The 16,052-nt window shown below is 52.5% G+C and overlaps 1 protein-coding gene across 7 annotated transcripts; it reads right to left on the minus strand.

Moving 5' to 3' along the window:
• Window positions 1-1,717: 1,717 nt before the first annotated feature.
• On the minus strand, window positions 1,718-15,057 carry TFAP2C (transcription factor AP-2 gamma). Of its 7 annotated transcripts, none has more exons than XM_087445091.1 (9): window positions 10,594-10,852; window positions 10,325-10,379; window positions 9,192-9,385; window positions 8,485-8,973; window positions 8,319-8,370; window positions 6,858-7,074; window positions 6,173-6,291; window positions 4,212-4,356; window positions 1,718-3,262 (listed from the first exon to the last, which is right to left on the minus strand). In XM_087445091.1, the coding sequence occupies exons 1-9, from the start codon at window positions 10,639-10,641 to the stop codon at window positions 2,977-2,979; spliced, it is 1,605 nt and encodes a 534-aa protein (XP_087301217.1). In that variant the 5' UTR covers window positions 10,642-10,852; the 3' UTR covers window positions 1,718-2,976. The 7 variants fall into 7 exon arrangements, with proteins under 7 accessions (XP_087301217.1, XP_087301220.1, XP_087301218.1 ...); XM_087445094.1 differs by lacking the exon at window positions 9,192-9,385 and adding an exon at window positions 9,705-9,839 and having other exon boundaries at window positions 10,594-10,683; XM_087445092.1 differs by lacking the exon at window positions 9,192-9,385 and adding an exon at window positions 9,705-9,839 and having other exon boundaries at window positions 10,096-10,379; window positions 10,594-10,660.
• Window positions 15,058-16,052: the final 995 nt, after the last annotated feature.

The raw sequence follows: 16,052 nt of genomic DNA on the forward strand, positions 1-16,052 counted from the left end.
TTCAGTGCAACTAGAAAAAAAAGGAAGCATCATTTCTTCTCCCAGAGAGCCAAGACTTCAGCGGCATCCTGTGCCTTCATGAAAAGCAAGCCCAATCTGTCACAGCCAGTGTGCAACACTGGCACAGGGCGAAGGGAAAAGGGAGAAAGAAGCATGATCTTCACTAACAGGGGGCTTCAAACAAAAACCACCTTGGCCCACGGGGAACAATGCTCAACCAACCCGATGGCCGTACCTCAGACCAGGGCCACTGGAGTTTCAAGTGCTCAAGGGGCAGGGCACTTCTCTCTCGTGAATCAAGAGCTTGATGGAAAAGCTGAGGTGGCCAGCGTTCCCGTAGGGACCTCTTGAGGGTGCTTGGTTGTTTTGCGTGGCATCAGCTGGGAGGTGTTGGGAAGAAAAACCTATTATCATGCATTGGACCCAGGGAAGCCAGTGTCTGTCCTGTGGACTTCCAGTGGGAATGAAGAGAAAGACTGAGCATCGAGCCAGGCATAAGCCCTACTTATGACTCACTTCAATCCTTGGTTGACTTTGGGGCATTTCCAGAACATTGTCTGCCTTGCAATTAGGCACAGCTCCTAAAAGCCAGACTCGAGCCCAAAATCAAGATGCTGATAAGAAATAGTCCTTTTTCCTTCAGCCCTTTGCCCTATAACTTCCTTTTCACACCCATGTCTCATGTCTTGATTGAGAAATAACTGCCAACATAAGACCTCTTTTCCCTGCTCTAAAGCAAAGCAATTGTGATCTTGACACATCAACCAGATAAATCCAACTTAATGGGAACGTTGAGCCGCCAAGGACAAGCTGCCAAGAGCAAAGTATTAGGTTGGCAGAGTTTAAATTACTTAATAACATCCAGTGCCAACATTAAGTCAGGAATTGCTGAGCATTTGGTAAAGAGTTATGAATTAAGGATTATGAGCCTGGAGTTGAAGCAACAGCCTTATCCAATGTGGAAAATCCTCCTGCTCCCACTTCCCTTTGAAGCCTGGCCACTCATGCCAAACTATAAACATAGCACTTCCTGGGGGAAACGCCAGGCCACTTCAACTTGAAATCAAGCACCGGCAGTGTGCATCCAAGAGCCTCACAAACATCCAACAAGTACGCAAGCCCTGCCAGACTCTTCTGCTCCCCAAGTGGAGTCCAGAGACCCAACCTCTGATTTACCCGGCAGACAAAATGACTAAGATGCCTTGGATAGAGGTGTGTTATCAGGTTTCCAAAGATGGAGAATTTTAATTGAAACCACTGAGAGCCACACCTCTAATGCTTGCAGCATTTGATTGAATGCCACGTCCTCCTAAGGACTCTCTGCCCAAGGATGACCTGCAATCATTTCATTTCCATTCTCAAAATTTCGAGGTGGCAACTTGACCATAGAGTACAGTGTTTCTCAACAACATAGCCTTACACCAGAGACACTATTCCAAAACTGTTGGCTCCTCTCATTTATTGTCAATATGCTGCCTCTCACACATTTCCCAACACCCCTTTTTGGGGAGAGGATGGTACTATACGAAGTTGAGTGTAAGACCTGGGGCAGTTCAGCAGTGTTGCAAGGGAGAGAAAACAAAACGAGCTTTCCCTTGGCACACAACTGTCCTGCTCGGTCCTATTAACTGAGCGCAGACAAACCAGAAATTAGCTCTCCACTGTTCCACTCACCTTAGAGACCAAAAAAATCAAGTTATAACCAGACTTTCAGGGCTTCTATCGAGAATACTTTTTATTATACAGGTATCATATACACAACAATATTTTGGGAACGTTTACAGGCACGGAGTTCACTTCCAACTCCATTTCACCCATACACACGGTACCGCACACTCATCTGCAGGTCCAGCCCCACCGGAATGAAGACACAAAGTTATTGCTTTGTGAACAGAGCTTCAATTAAATAGCATCTTCCGCATCAAGAACAGAACCCAGGATCCTCTTAATTCTTAATACTCTGTGCACATACGAAGAAAACCTAAAGATGTGTTTTAGATTACCCCATCACCTTTAAAAGTTAATATTAAAATCGAATCCCATTTCTCAAAAAGTCATAAGAAGTGCACCCGTATTTACAGACCCCATTAAATTATGCATAAATAAAATCTGTACACTCAACGCACTGTTTCTCACAATACAGAGCCTCCTCTGGGACTTGGGGGTGACAGGCAGCAAAAAAATGCTTCATGCCTATACCCTTTTCAAGTTTACTCAAAACACCAAGATGTGAAATAAATATGCAAATAAAGCTTAGTACCTTAAAGGAACATGTCATTTCAGAGTCTCCCATTTGAAGAGTTAACTTGCAAAGTTTTTTTTAAAAAAAAGAAAAACATAAAATCGTCAGCAGGCTTTGTTTCTCTACAAGTTTCGGAAAACCCAAAGGCCCCCTTTGAACGACGGGTTTAAAATGTGTCAAATACCACCTTTTAACTAGTTGCTAAGCAGACAGAATCTGTTACATCCTCCCACTGCATGTAGGATTTGATATCTGAAGAAGCTAGATACTTTTTTTTAGATAAATATTTAGTGGACACAAAAGCCAGCCATTACCTTAACACTGAAGGTTATTGTTGATCTGAATCACATCAGTGTGACATTTCAACAGCTAAGTGTGTGGGTTTTTCTTCACCCAGGCAATTTATTTTAAAGGTTCTAAAACTTGTAGCACCACTTTCAGAGAAAGGAAAAATGGGGTTCAAAAAAATAAAATACAAGCTTAATGAGTAAAGAACCAGTACTTGTCACCTTCTGATAACTTGTCCAGAGTTAAGGAGATACTTCAGCGCTAGAGAAACAACTAACAATCCGGGAGGGCACGCGCGGATCTGGAAATCAGTGGAAGCCTTTTTAATGGGAAGGTGGGTAAAAACTCTGTCCACCAGGCCAGAGGGGTTCCCAGTCTGTCCAGGTCAAGAACGACTTCAGAGGCCTTTTCCTTCAAGACTCTTCGGCCCTTCGTTCCCCCTCATTTTACTTCCTATGCTTCTCCATTTTCTCCAGGGTTTTGCCAGAATCAGCTGGACTCTGGTCTCCAGGATTCATATAGGATTTGTCTATGACTATCAGGGCTTCTTTTATGTAGTTCTGCACAGCAGACACGGCGGCACAGATGGCCTGGCTGCCAAACCCGTGGGTAATCAGGCTGAAATGAGACAAGCAGTTCTGTATGTTCGTCTCCAACACCGGGGTGGGCCGGTTGTTCCCGTTGGGTGTTCGGTCTTGATTGAGAAGGTCTGTGAATTCTTTACACACTTGCCTGTGAAGACAGTCAACACACCTGTGAGCTCAGTCTTGCTCTTAACAGGTCAGGAGCACAAGACAAATTACCCTGAGGATGACATCTGCGACGCAATCAATTTTTGGCCTGAGCCAAGGAAGGAGACTTTAAACTAATCTAATAGCCAATTGCTGCACTTAGCACCTATCAATGCTGGGCTCTGAGTGAAACTCTTTGCAGCAATATCTTATTTAATCCTCACTGCAATTAGAAAAGATAACAGGATTAACCCCCACCAACTGACCAAGGTCACCAGGACTGATAAAGTGGTGGGGTCAGCCATTAGGTTAAGGGTTAGCCCATTTATTTGGTGCAGGTTGGTTCCCATGAACCAACTGTGTCAAGAACCCCAAGAATCACGCATTTCTTTTTATACCGGCTGGTTCATGATGCTCCCTTTTTGTGCTATTTCCTGACTTGACGACTTCTGCTTCATTTACCATGACTTTAAAATCAATTTACTATTGGTTTCTATGAGAAATCCCACAGCTGCAGAAGTAGTTTTTGAGACATTTAATTTGCCCACATCTCCTCTGAATCCAACCTGATCGTTACACTTAAAAAACAAAAAAGTCTTGTTATCAGGAGGCAGAAGGCACACAATCTTTACTGAATGTGACAACACAAATTGTTTAACACATTTTTGTAAGATATGCAATATGAAAGAGTAGTTTAACTATTTTGAGCTCAATAATTGAGCAGCTCAAAAAACACTCATTACTGAACAATACACTTGCTTTACTTTTCTAAATCCTACCAGAAAACCTTAACATATTTGACTTTGTAAAAGAAACTTCTTTGCCATTTTCTTTTGCTCCACACCCCAACTTTTTTAAGGAGCATTTCTTTCTTGAGCACCAGGGACTCTGCTGGCCCCTCAACTTCAAGGTCAGATCGTTGAGTCATCAAGTCAGGCCTGGATACTTACTGTGCGGCCAGCAGCATGTTCCTCCTGGTTGCCATCTCATTCCGTCCTCCTAGATGAGGTCTGGTTAAATATTCGGCCACCGATTTACTAGGAAATTCTGCTTCACAAACATATGCGAAGTCCCGAGCCAAATGCACAGCCTCACCTACAACAATCAGCAATGGCGACAGACTTTAGGATGGCTGTGGTCACCACCGGCTAACTGTCCTTGTCTTTCTCTAGCACTAACGGTCTACTGCCCACTTTGCGTTCTAAATGGAACCACATACAATCCAGCTTCTAAATAGAACTTCCCGGGTACTTTCAGAAGATTTTCTCCCCTAGGAATAGAGCCTGAAATCACACAATATGAGGGGAGGAAGGCCCTGAAATTTTTAACTGTACTTGAACAATGTTAGCCAGCCCTCTGCCCAACTTGAGCAGATTATCTCGGCGAGACACACCCATGCTTTCTCTTCATAATAAGAGAGTTAACATTGTGGAAAAGCAGGGAAATTTAAAGGAGATGTGCCTATTTGACAAAAGCAAACTGGTCACTTCTCTTTATGAAACTGTGACAAAGTCTTTGACACAGAACTTTCTTTTTAAACTAGGGTGCCCCACTACTGAAGGGGGCAAGTCACTAGAATGTTTAAGAGAGGGAGGCAGGACTGTGTTTCTTATTGGAATTAAGCTAAGAGCTTAAGGTCCAACTTGGACCACCCACCCACTCTGTCCAAGTTGTTGAGAGAGCAGAGAGAGAGAAAACCCACGGAGTCCTCTCTCACTGGAGGTACCCAGTCCTGGGCTCCACGGTGCAAGGCTGGTAGAGCTTTTCAAAAATCCAGATGGTGACAACCAACACTCCCCTTGCCTTCCCGGACTTAATACACCAGAATCTGAGAACCATTGTTCCTGCACACATGCCTGGCAAGTCAGGAAACCTAGCAGAGCCACATTCATGCGCCACGCACACAGAACCCACCATTCTCCATGCAGGACAGCTGTGCCCCACAGGCAGCTAACAGGCAGCTCCTTTCTCCTTGCCCTGACCTCCAAAGACACTCGTAAAAGGTAGAGCATGGCTCTGCCAGGTCTCTTTTAGCATCGCAGCAGCGCCAGTAGACTCCAGAAAGAAAGTATTCAAAAGAATTGCCTGACTACAGGAGACCACCCCCATTGGCTCCCCAAGCCCTTAGCCAGAGCCCAGAGCGCCGGTGATTGGGCAAGGCGCTAGAGGTTGCTCAAGGCTTCAGGATAAGCCTCTCAGCGTTCCACGCCATTTTCCTGTGTACAGTAACAATGAGCTTGTCTTGTTTTTTAAAAATTATTATTTCACTTTCCCTCGCCCCCTTTTAAAGGCTGTATTGCATTCCTGGCTACTTTCCAGGGTGGGGGTGCGGGCCCATTTAAGAAACTGAAAGGTCACATCCTACTGTCTCAGGATTGGGGAGAGGGGCTCATGTGTGGGCCCCATTACTTTTTTCTTTTCATGGGGAAAATGAACAAAGGAATTGTGAATTGGGCCAGTCCCATTGTATACAAGGGCTTTTCTTTTCACTGACCACAATCCCAATATTCCCCAGCTACAAACACCAGCAACGGTACTTCTGCCCACCAGTAAGGACCAGCTTTTTAAAGGTGTACCAACTGATTCACTGCATCTTTCGAAAACTGGTTCATTTAACAGGAAATGTCTCAATACCCTATATAGTGATTTCTTAGGTTAGAAAACCAATTTCTTTTTCACAATGGTTTTCTGGGGAACCCAGAACAGAATACTTAAGCAGCCAGACATTTAAACGTTAACTTACTTGATAAAATTACCGGGACTCATTGTAATGAACTTATGACAAATCGCTTTTATCTCTCTCTACTTGTGAGGGAATGAAAAGTGGTTTTTAAGCTTTCCTTTAGAGAAGTATTAAAGACACAACACAGCACAAAATAAAAACACCACAAAACAACAAAACTCCACTGACCTTCTACTAAGGAGGTCAGGAGCGTTACATGGGCAGCTTTCCGTCTCCCGGCTGGAAGATTCAACCCAATCTTGTCCAACTTCTCCCGCAGGGACCTGCCTCCGTTTTTAGATTTGGCCCTGAGTAAAAGAAAGTGAACTGTGGCTCTTCTTGAGAAACTACACTTAATAATTCTAAATTCCTAAAGTGCTATCAAAACTGAAAATTCATCAAAGACTGTCTACATCATGTGGATCATAATCAAATGGGACACTGATCCTCATTTCATTAATCCCTGCGAAACTCAAAAACCTCTTAGCATCACCAACATTTTTTTTTTTTAAATCACAGGACATTGAAAGTTGTACAGGAGCAGATAATTTTCACTTATAAAAACTGCAGCATCCCCCCAAAACTCCCAGGGGGAGCAAACCCCATGGAGCTCCCCTTCCCTTAATCCGGAAGCCACCACATCATACAGGGAATCAAATTCTAACCAAATGATAATTTGTTATCTCTGCTTTAGCACTTCCTTCTACATTTGGCACTTTCTAAAAGAGAAGAAGTGTACTAAAACTCTCTGAGCTGATTAGAATTCAGTGTTAGGTGTAAAAGTTACATAAATGTTAAAAATACCTCCCTGATCCCTTTTGATTATTCACCTTCAACCACCCAACCACCATGCCCAGAACGTGTCCCCCTGTACCTTCTGAGAACACCTCCCAGTAATGAGGCATTCAGGCACTCAGGCGGGGACAATCGCCTCTGGACTTCGGCAACTGTCACTTTGTATTTAGACGTGGAGCTGAGGAGGGACAATCTTCCAGGGACGGAGCAGAAGACCTCGCTGGGATTCATCACGGCCCCCACCAGCTCCTTCTGACAAGGGAGGCTCAAGGGGTTCTTGGTGATTGAAATGGGACCTGTGAATGAAGATCAGAAGTGGCAGTCCAAGGGCTGCATCCGCAAGAGACCTTTGCAAACCACTAACCTACGCTGCACGAGCTCTTTAAACAAATAACATTGCATGCTGGACTGCATGCTGGACTATCAATTGCAAGCAGATTTTTTTAAAGCCATATTCTCCAAAGATAATCAAATCTGAAATTCACAAGTTAACACCTTGGGAAGTTAATTAGTCAAGATCCCAAGCAGGGAAAGTTTTCATTTTCTAGCCACCATTAAAATCTGTTTAATTAGAACATTTGTTTTCAAAAGACTGCTTCCATACTAAATAAATGGTGACTTTTTTTCTCACTCAAGGAACAACCAAAATCACAGGACACATTCAGATCCTTTGTCAAAACCTTTCAGTGCAAGTGATCACAGTAAATTTTAAAATACAAACAAACCTGTTCGGTTATAAGTTTACTGGGAATTCAGTTTGAGTTTTTTTCAAAACCCATTTTCGCCCATTGATTTCAAGCAGTTTAACTTCAAATAACAGACCATAACTACCTTTAATTTAGGGTTACTACATTTCCCAAAACAGCCAGACTGTTAATCCCATCAGTATGTAACTTAATTTCATGAGCCACTCACTCACCAACTAATCTAATTTTCCAAATCCCTTCTCCCCTTATTCTGGGCAAACCCAACCTGTGACAGATCACCCCGCCGTGGTTTTTTTAAGGCTGTATATTTGGTAGGCCAAACTGTTTCAAAACTTTTTCTTGCAGGTCAGAATTAAAGATCCTTACCACATGCCTATTTGAAATCCGAAGTAAAATCACATCAACTCATTCAACAATTAAAATTGTCACAGAACCAACCACTCAACTAAGATGTGTGGTGTGCTTTTTTCAAATAAAATCACAGCGTGAACTCACTCTGGAAGACTTTCTCTAACATCGTAAAACGCCCTCAAATTCAAGGAGTAACATTCTCCAAGAGAAAACTGCAGAGTTACAAACCCGGGTTTTAAAAAAGAACTCCTAAGAGTTCTATACCAGGCAGCGTTCTTTTTCATTTAGGCTGGAAAGAAATCTTCTCACTCCAAAAGCCTCCTTTCCTCGAGGCCCCGTCGGTCCCTTCCACCACGAATGTCCCAAGTGGGCCACCCAATGCCCCATCTTGCCAGCATCACTAGTTAACGTCACAATGCAGGGAAGAACCAGTACAGGTCGTGCATGGCCAGGGAGGAAGAAAGCTCTCGCTCTCTACCTACCTTTGCGAATAACCGTCTGATCGTGCAGAAGCGGGTGCTGGTCGTCGACGCTCTGGGGGAAAAATGATAGTTTCCTTTAAGTTCGGGGGAGCCTGGGCGCGGGGTAGGAGAGGCTGTGGGGCAGACAGGTCTGGGCAGAAGGGAGCAAGAGCTGAGGTGCCCTCACCTGCACCTCCTCCATCTGGTGCGCCATGTCGTGGAGCCCCAGGTTCTCCACCAGGCCCGCGGCGTCCAGGGCGTGCGCGTGCGGCGGCAGCAGCAGGTCTGAGCGGCGGTAGGCATCGCGGCGGGCGCTCATGGTACCCCCGTCCAGCCCGGAGAGGTGGGGGAGCAGGCCGGCCGGGCGCCCGTGGTGCGACGGCAGGCCAGTCCCCTCCTGGCTCTGGCGGCCGGGCCAGGCCTGCTGCTGGCTGCCGGTGGGCGCCGGCTGGTGCAGGGGGTTGATGGCAGCGGCGTAGGCTTCTCCCAGATGCGAGTACGGGTCGGCTGACTGCGAGTAAGCCAGCTGCTGGTAGGGAGGTGGGAAGTAGGGTGGTGGCTGGTATTCGGCGACTCCAGTATGGGAGAGGGGCGGCGCGGGGCTATAGAGATGCTGCCCGGCCGAGGAGAGGTGGGGGAGGCGCGGGTTCCCATTGCTGCTCGCGTCGTGGCGATCCTGGGAGAGAGAAACCGAGACCCGGTTAGAACGAAACCCCGCTACTGCGAACTGGCCGAAGCCGCCGCGCAAAGCTGTGCGCCCCCGGGAACCACCGCACCAGCCCGGACCGACCCGCGGGGCCTGCCCTCGGGCCAAAGGGCACCCAGGAGCAATGTGCCCCGGGGATTTCGTTGTAAACCGCGATTCCGCGAAGGAAAGGGAGATTGGTGAAAGACCTGGGGGAACGCGCCCTCAAAGCCCGGCGGCCAAGGTCTGGGCGCTCCGACGCCCGAGGCGCTCTGAGGTGCCAAGTCCGAACCCCAGGCCTTGGGCTTGGAGAAGCCGGGGCCGGGGCCCGGGGAAGCAGTCGGCACGCGGTGCATACGGTGCAGCGAGCGCTCGCTCACGAGCCCGCACATGTTGGCGCCGCCTGGCAAAAGAAGGTGGGGAAGCGGCGAGCCGCACGGATAATGCGCGCAGCGCGGGAGGTGCGCATCTCCCCCGCCCCAGGGACCCTCCCTTCCGCGCCCTCAGGCCAATGACCTCCGGGAGAGTGACACTCCCTAGCAGGGCCTGCTACCCGGCGCCGCCCGAGGGACTCGGGAAGGAACGCTCGCAGCCCGGGCTGCCCTCCCTGCTGTGTCCTGAGGAAGATAGGACGTGAGAACGCCCTGCCCTGCCCCAGTCAGTGTCCCCCAACTCCGGGCACTGAGAGAGAGTTAAGGACCTCGAAAACTAGGCAACCTTGCCTGGGCACGTCCCCTCGACCCACGGCTCCAACTTAATTCCTCAAGGACGTGTCTCCATGGGTTCCCGGGGTCAAAGAGGTGGCGGGGAACAGGGAGAAACATGGCACTGTCGCCCCCTAGTGGAAGTGTCCGGCCCTGCAAACAGGGGCAGCCGCTTGAGGTCCCGCGGGTGCGGTGCGCTCCCGCATGCCCCCAGCCCGGGCTCTCCTCTCCCTGCACCCCGGCGCACGCCTCCCGCCGCCTGCGTCTTCTTCCTCTTCCCGCTCGCCGCCTCCCTCCCTCCCACTCTCCGAAACTCTAGCTCAACCTGTCCGACAGGCTGGAGCACTCCCGAGCGCTTACGGCCCCGTCCTGGCCTCAGGCCACCCCCCCAACACTCCCCAGCCCCCACTTCTCTTGAAAGCCAAACTTCTCTTGTTTTCTTGTTTCCCTGAGGAGGTAGCGGGGCAGGTGACAAGCCCGCCTCGGAGAAGACTCCGCAAAGGTGTCGCCGGCACGTCGCCTCGTGTGACCCCTTTGGACACAGATCTCGTGCGTAAAAGCCACGTCTCAGGGTTGTAGACAGGGCGCTCTTCCGAGAAAACGGGAAGAAGGGCTGTTTTGCTTCGCGTGAAACCGACCGGTAAGCTTTGTGGGTGGGATCTGCCATTCTTTTTCCAGGCCCTGTTCCCGAGGCTGGATATTTAGGAAAAGGCCCGATTCAGAAAAGGAGCCTCGGAGAAACGGACTAGGGGGTGTCCGGAAAAGTGGACCCCGTCCATCGAGGGGCAGCGGCGAGTGCCTGCTCGCAGCTCCTGCGCCCTCGCCCCCGACCTCGGTCCAGCGGCCCCCGCCTGCCTCCCGGACTGTACTCGGGCGGGTCCGGGTTGCGCCCCTGCACCCAGCTCACCTCGCAATCCTCTTCATACTTGACATTATCGGTTATTTTCCACAACATGGCGTCCGGCGTCCCCCAAAACAATCGCCAGTTAGGCTCCCCCCACCCCCCGAGTGGTAAGTCCAAAATTGGGGTCACGGTGGCCAGGCGTCTGCCGCCGCCCCCGCCGCGCGCGGGCCTCGCTGTCCGGGTCACCGGACGCGCATCGGCGGCTCTGCGAGCGTAGATGCCGCCGCCGCGAGTGTAGAGGCCGCTGCCGGGGACCCGGGAAGCCGCGCCCGCTCTGCGTGTCCCGGCGATAGCCGGGGGACCCGGGTGCCTTAATGAGAAGAAAATTATCATAACTCCTCCCCCGGGGCCGGCGCGAGGCCCGGGCGCTGGGCGGGGCGGCCCCCAGCCAGTCCCAGCCTAGCTCCGCCCCGAACCCCGGCCGGGCGCCGCGCGGAGACCCGCGCTGCGGGGGGCGAGAAGAGGAGTCCGGGGGGCAGCAGCCAACAGCCGCAGACCTGCGAGGCCGGGGTCCGCCGTCGCGCCTTCCATTCATCACCCCCACCATGCACACACCTGAGATTGGCAGAGCTGGGGACCGGGATCCAAATACCTAAGAGCCCCCCCTCTTTCGCCTAAAGAGCCTTCCCCCGTCCTCCAAAAGACGTTGTCACGTGGAGTTAGAGACCCCCGCGTTCGGGAGGAGGGGCGTGTCTCAATAGCTGGGGTCCCCGTGTCTCCTAAAACGTCCCACCTCACCCGCTCCACTAAGACTTAAGATTTAGGCTGGGATCATGCAGCTAGAGAGCCCCAATCCCTCCGAGAGACAGCCCCCATCCCCCGGGCTCCGTGGGCACAGCGCCGTCCGGTTCCTCCGAGGGGATGGGGGAGGGAAGGCCTTCTGGGGAGTCTGCCCCAAGCGCCACGGGGTGGGCGGGCCGCTCCACCGGCCCCGAAGTCTGGGACTACGGCATCTCGCCGCTGTCGCCCGAAGCTGCGTCTCCGCGGCTGGTTGCGGCCGGGGGCACCCGCGCGCCCTCGCCCAGCCCTGCCCAGCCCAGCCCTGGCCAGCGCCGGCTCGGCACCTGCCTCCAACGTGGCCAGACACTCAGAAGCCTCAACCCACCCAAGAAAAGAGGTGCGGAGCAGAATACAACCGCAGCGCTACCGGCGGGGGAAGAGAGGAGGTGGGTGGGAGGGAGGGACCCGAGAGGAGCACCCGCTGGAGAGGTGACCACCCCCCGTTCCGCAGATGCAGGCAGAAAACGAAACTTCCACGTAAACGCTGCCTCTCTCCTCAATGTGTATTTGCTACCCAAACTTAAAAGCAACGGTCAGTATTAAAGAATTTTAAAGAAACGAAATCCAATGGCCCAATTATCTGTAACTGGCCTTTTTCACTGCAAGGGGAAAGTCGCTAATTCCCAGGGGCGAAATTTTTTCTTGGGACGTCCCAACTGACTCAGGAAGCTGAATTTAAACATTCTGAGGGAATCAGAGAAGAGGGCTATTTCGATTTGATTCGGAATCCGATTTTGCAATAATCAATACCTATCGGTACTGTTCCCCGGACCTGGAGTGGACGCTCCTCGCCATCCGCCGAACGATTGCTTCCACCGCCTTCCTACTCCTCGGATTTGTTTGAGCTTTAACATTTCTTTAGACCCAGATGGGCCTAAAATAAAATAACTAAAATAAAAATAGGCGTTCTCCAAGCGAATCCTCCTCCCTCGCCTTAGACAGTAGACAAATCCGAGGTGATACTCCGACCAGATGCGAAGACAAAACCTGGAAGTGAAAACCACTGCGAGCTTTTCCAGCATGTCTGAGGGGCTTTGCACTAAGAAGTACAAAGGACAGTGTACACACGACCCCTGATACCTCGCTTCCAAAACACCGGGGCCTGGGGCTAAAGGAAAAACCGGCAGAAGCAGCGCTCCTGGTATTCGGGAGTGGGGGCAGGGGGCACCTGCGCAATGCAGGAATCCGACCTCGGCGCGGCAGGCAGGCTGGCGCCCCGGACGTGAAAGGTTGGGGGTCTCAGGCACTCCGGAGAGGAAGGCTGCGGCGCCTCCTTCGGCTCCCCAGACTCCCAGATGGGTGACGCGGGGGCTCTCCTCCACGCTGGGCCTTCTAGCCTCGGGTTTGACTTCAAGACCCGGCCTGGGGTGTATCTTGGGGTTAAGTTGTCTTAAGAACAAGTTGTCTCGTGCGCGCCGGCAACTTTACCCCGGAACACGTTGGGGTCTGGGCTGGGCAGAAAGGTGCCAACCCCCCACCCCAGGCCCTGGCTGTCCTTCCTTTCCGCAGCAGCGCTCGCCGAAGCCACCCGGAGGGAAAGAGATTCCTTCCAGCCCGGGGACGTCTATGGCGGAGGCAAAGGGAGCCGATGGGCCCTGAGGGTCTACGCGCCCCAGTTCGGGGAGCCCCAGGAATCCAGCGGTTTCGGAACCGCTTGGCAAAGGCCATTCCCAAGGCAGCGCAGCTGCCTGGACCCTGGCGCTGCCCACTCTCCAAAGGGCACGCGCTCAAGCTAGAGCGCGACTTCCGCGCCCTGGATGGGGAAGGCGGCTCAAACGAATCTTCCCGGCCAGAGAGACCCTGCCCGAACACGCACGCCCTCGGCTTCAGGGCCGGAACCCCGGCACGCGCACGCCTTGGTGAGGGCGCCGTAAGCCTCAGCCCTTCCTTGAGCTCAACTTGTCTTCTCTCAGCCGAGAGCAGGGAGCAGATGGCTTCTGCACCCGAGACAGACCTCCCTCCAAAGCCTCCGCCCCTCGCCGCCTGAAGCCACCAAGGCTGCGTGAAGGCACCCCTGGGCAGCCATCGCCCGGGGAAGCATGCCCCCTCTGGACCCTCCGTGGCTTCGCAGCAGCCTAACTGTAAACAGAACGTGGGGATCCGGGGACAAACCTCCCTGCACGCCTCGCATAATCAGGGATATGGGGGTGGAGAGTCGTCAGCGGCTCCCCTCTGTCGCCCCCTAGGGAGCCTGCACTCACACACACGCTTGAAGCCCTGGACCCAGGCCCCCAGGCCGCTCGGATGGCCCAAGAAACTGCAGCCAGGAGGCGACCAGGCGTCTGCAAGGACAGCAGTGCCGGGGCTGCGCGCCACCTCCACCTCTGGAAACAGGGCTCCCCGCCCTAGGCGCGAATCCTCCGCCGCCGCCCCCCGCCCCCCGCAAACCCAGAAAGGCGGCGGGGCTGGTAGACCTGGATTGGAGCTGGCCTGCGACTCCTCTTCCCGCCCCAGGGCGGGGGCGCCCTAGCGGCAGGTGGAGGCCCCCGAGTGCAAGGGGTCTGGCCCCTCCGAACAGCGTGAGCTCCGGCGGGGACCGCAGTAAGTGGCGGGGCCCGGCCAAGCAGGGCCGAAAAGCCGGGGCCTGCAGCAATGGGGAAGGAGGGCGCCCATGCACGCGCCCCACCCTCTATCCCCACGCCCTCTCTTCGCGGCCCTGGTAGCCACTGAACAGACACTTCGCCTCAAAGGATACTCGAGCTGCCTAAGCCCTCTAAGGTGCGCGCCTTGGGGCGCCACATGCATCAGTTCGCAGCCACTCCAAAATCATAGCGACAATATAGAAATAGCAGGTGGTGTGCACAGCAGCCGCTGCACACACATGGATACTTCTAGTCTTAGCCCGGGGTCCAACTCCGCTCCATTTTACTGCTTGCTTCTAAGAGCTCCGCGCCGGGCCGGGTGCTTGAAGGGCTTCGCAGCCTTTAGCTCTTCCTCGCAAACATCTTTTTACAAATAGGCTAAGAGAGGTGGGGAGTTGAGGCATCTTGTAGAGCCCAGGCTTCTGGGGAGGCCGGGGTCGTCTCTGTCCCGGATCTAGTCGGCTCGGCACGCGCAGAGGTCCTGGGTATAGTCTCTAACTTGACACCCATCGCCCCATTTCTCAGCGGGTGATGGTGAATTTTCAGTCGTCCCACTACCTCAAAGCCACAAACTTGCCTGCTATTCAAGGCCACCTCCCTAGCAGCTCTCCGGGACTTGTTAGAGACAAGCCTGGCTCTCACCTCCCCTGCCCCCGGGGACCCCTGTCCTCCAGAGGCCACGCTTGGCTGCAGAGCACCTGCCACCTCTCCACTAACATCCCGGGGCCCATCCGTGTGCAGCCTAACCGCTCCGAGCGAAGGCGAGAGCCCAGAGTCCCCAGAGGCCTTCTTGGCTCGGCGTCCTCGGCCACCACACACCTCCAGGCCAGCTAAGCCCGGCGGCCTTAACGCATTTATCTGGTCGCCGCCAGGCGAGGAGGCGGCCCACTGCGGCCAGGCACGGGGCTGCGCCCGGGGGCACCCTGCACCCCCACCGGCGCCTGGCCCACCCAGCAGGCGTCCCCCGTGCGCCTCTCCTCCCTGCCGGCTTCTGGAGTCGCATGCCCTCCGCCCAACACCTCTCCTCTCACCCTTAGGAACTGGAAATTCATGTTGCCAGCTCTTCACCCCTCGGTGAGTTGGGATTTTAAGAATGGGAGCTACGCAGGAAGAGCTCCCCAAGGGCCGAGTTGTGTGCTGTAAAATGCTCCGAGCGTTTATTTAATTAACGGAGGTGGGGGGGGGCAATTCACAGCCAAAACGGGCTATCGCGATTGGAAGACACACCTGAGAAGTCCGCGTTACTCCTCCCCTGCCCTCCCCCCCTTGGCAACTGTAAACTCGCCAATTGCAAAGGGTCTTCCCGGCGTCTGAACGATCTTTACGTATGTATATGACACGCAGTAAGGAGGGCTCCTTCCATCCCGAAATTATCTTAAATGTTTTCTACGTCGTGCTGGCAAAGGATATTTTCTTATTTATTTAGTCTCCAAAGCCACATCTATTCTCCTTTCCGTGAATTCTCTGCCGTCATTTCCAACCTTGATCTGACTTCAGGCACCTCACAGGTTTCCAGGTCCAGCTAAAACTGGACCAGGGGCAGTGAATTCCCTGGAGAGAAGGAGTGGGCCGGTTTGGGGTCTTTCTTAAGTGCCAGAGAGATTTGTACGTGGGTTTCTCACACACACACACACACACCCCCAACAGCTGAGAGCCCAGTAAAAGGCAGTCTTCTTCAGGAAGACTGTGAACATAGAAATAAATGCCATGTGTTAACTATGCCACCAATTTAAATACCATGGGACCCACTGTGATCACCCAGGCCAGCTGGAGGAGAAATTAGATTTGGACAGAAGCTGTTCCTCATGACCTGGGTCCTTGATGGTTTTCACGCAGGACCTGCCCAGGGAACCCCAACAGCTTCTTTCCCAGGAGATAAGTTGAAAACATACCCAAGATTCCTCTACATATGCCTTAGAAGAAATAAAGGAAGACTGCAGGCTTCAACCCCACCTACTGGTAAGCTCTCCCAGTTTCTCTGTCCCCAATAGTTTTCAAAGGGACAGTTTTTAAAATGCACCAAGAGATTTTTATGATAGAACCATCCATGGAGAGAAATGTACATTTTTACATTTCTCAAACACAAAGTGACGTAAGCAC

The sequence above is a fragment of the Ceratotherium simum genome, chromosome 21 (assembly GCF_057802395.1).
Source record: "Ceratotherium simum simum isolate JZ-2026a chromosome 21, ASM5780239v1, whole genome shotgun sequence".
NCBI classification, from domain to species: domain Eukaryota; kingdom Metazoa; phylum Chordata; class Mammalia; order Perissodactyla; family Rhinocerotidae; genus Ceratotherium; species Ceratotherium simum.

What these genes read in the sequence shown, in the direction of transcription:
- TFAP2C (XM_087445092.1), bottom strand. Translation starts at nt 10,353, where the DNA reads ATGGCAGATCCCACCCACAAAGCTTACCGGTCGGTTTCACGCGAAGCA. An exon ending in CTGGGAGGTGTTCTCAGAAG is followed by an intron (nt 6,292 to 6,857) that starts GTACAGGGGGAC and finishes TCTTTTACTCAG; the next exon opens with GGCCAAATCTAAAAACGGAG. An exon ending in CCTGACCTCCTTAGTAGAAG is followed by an intron (nt 4,357 to 6,172) that starts GTCAGTGGAGTT and finishes TGATTGTTGTAG; the next exon opens with GTGAGGCTGTGCATTTGGCT.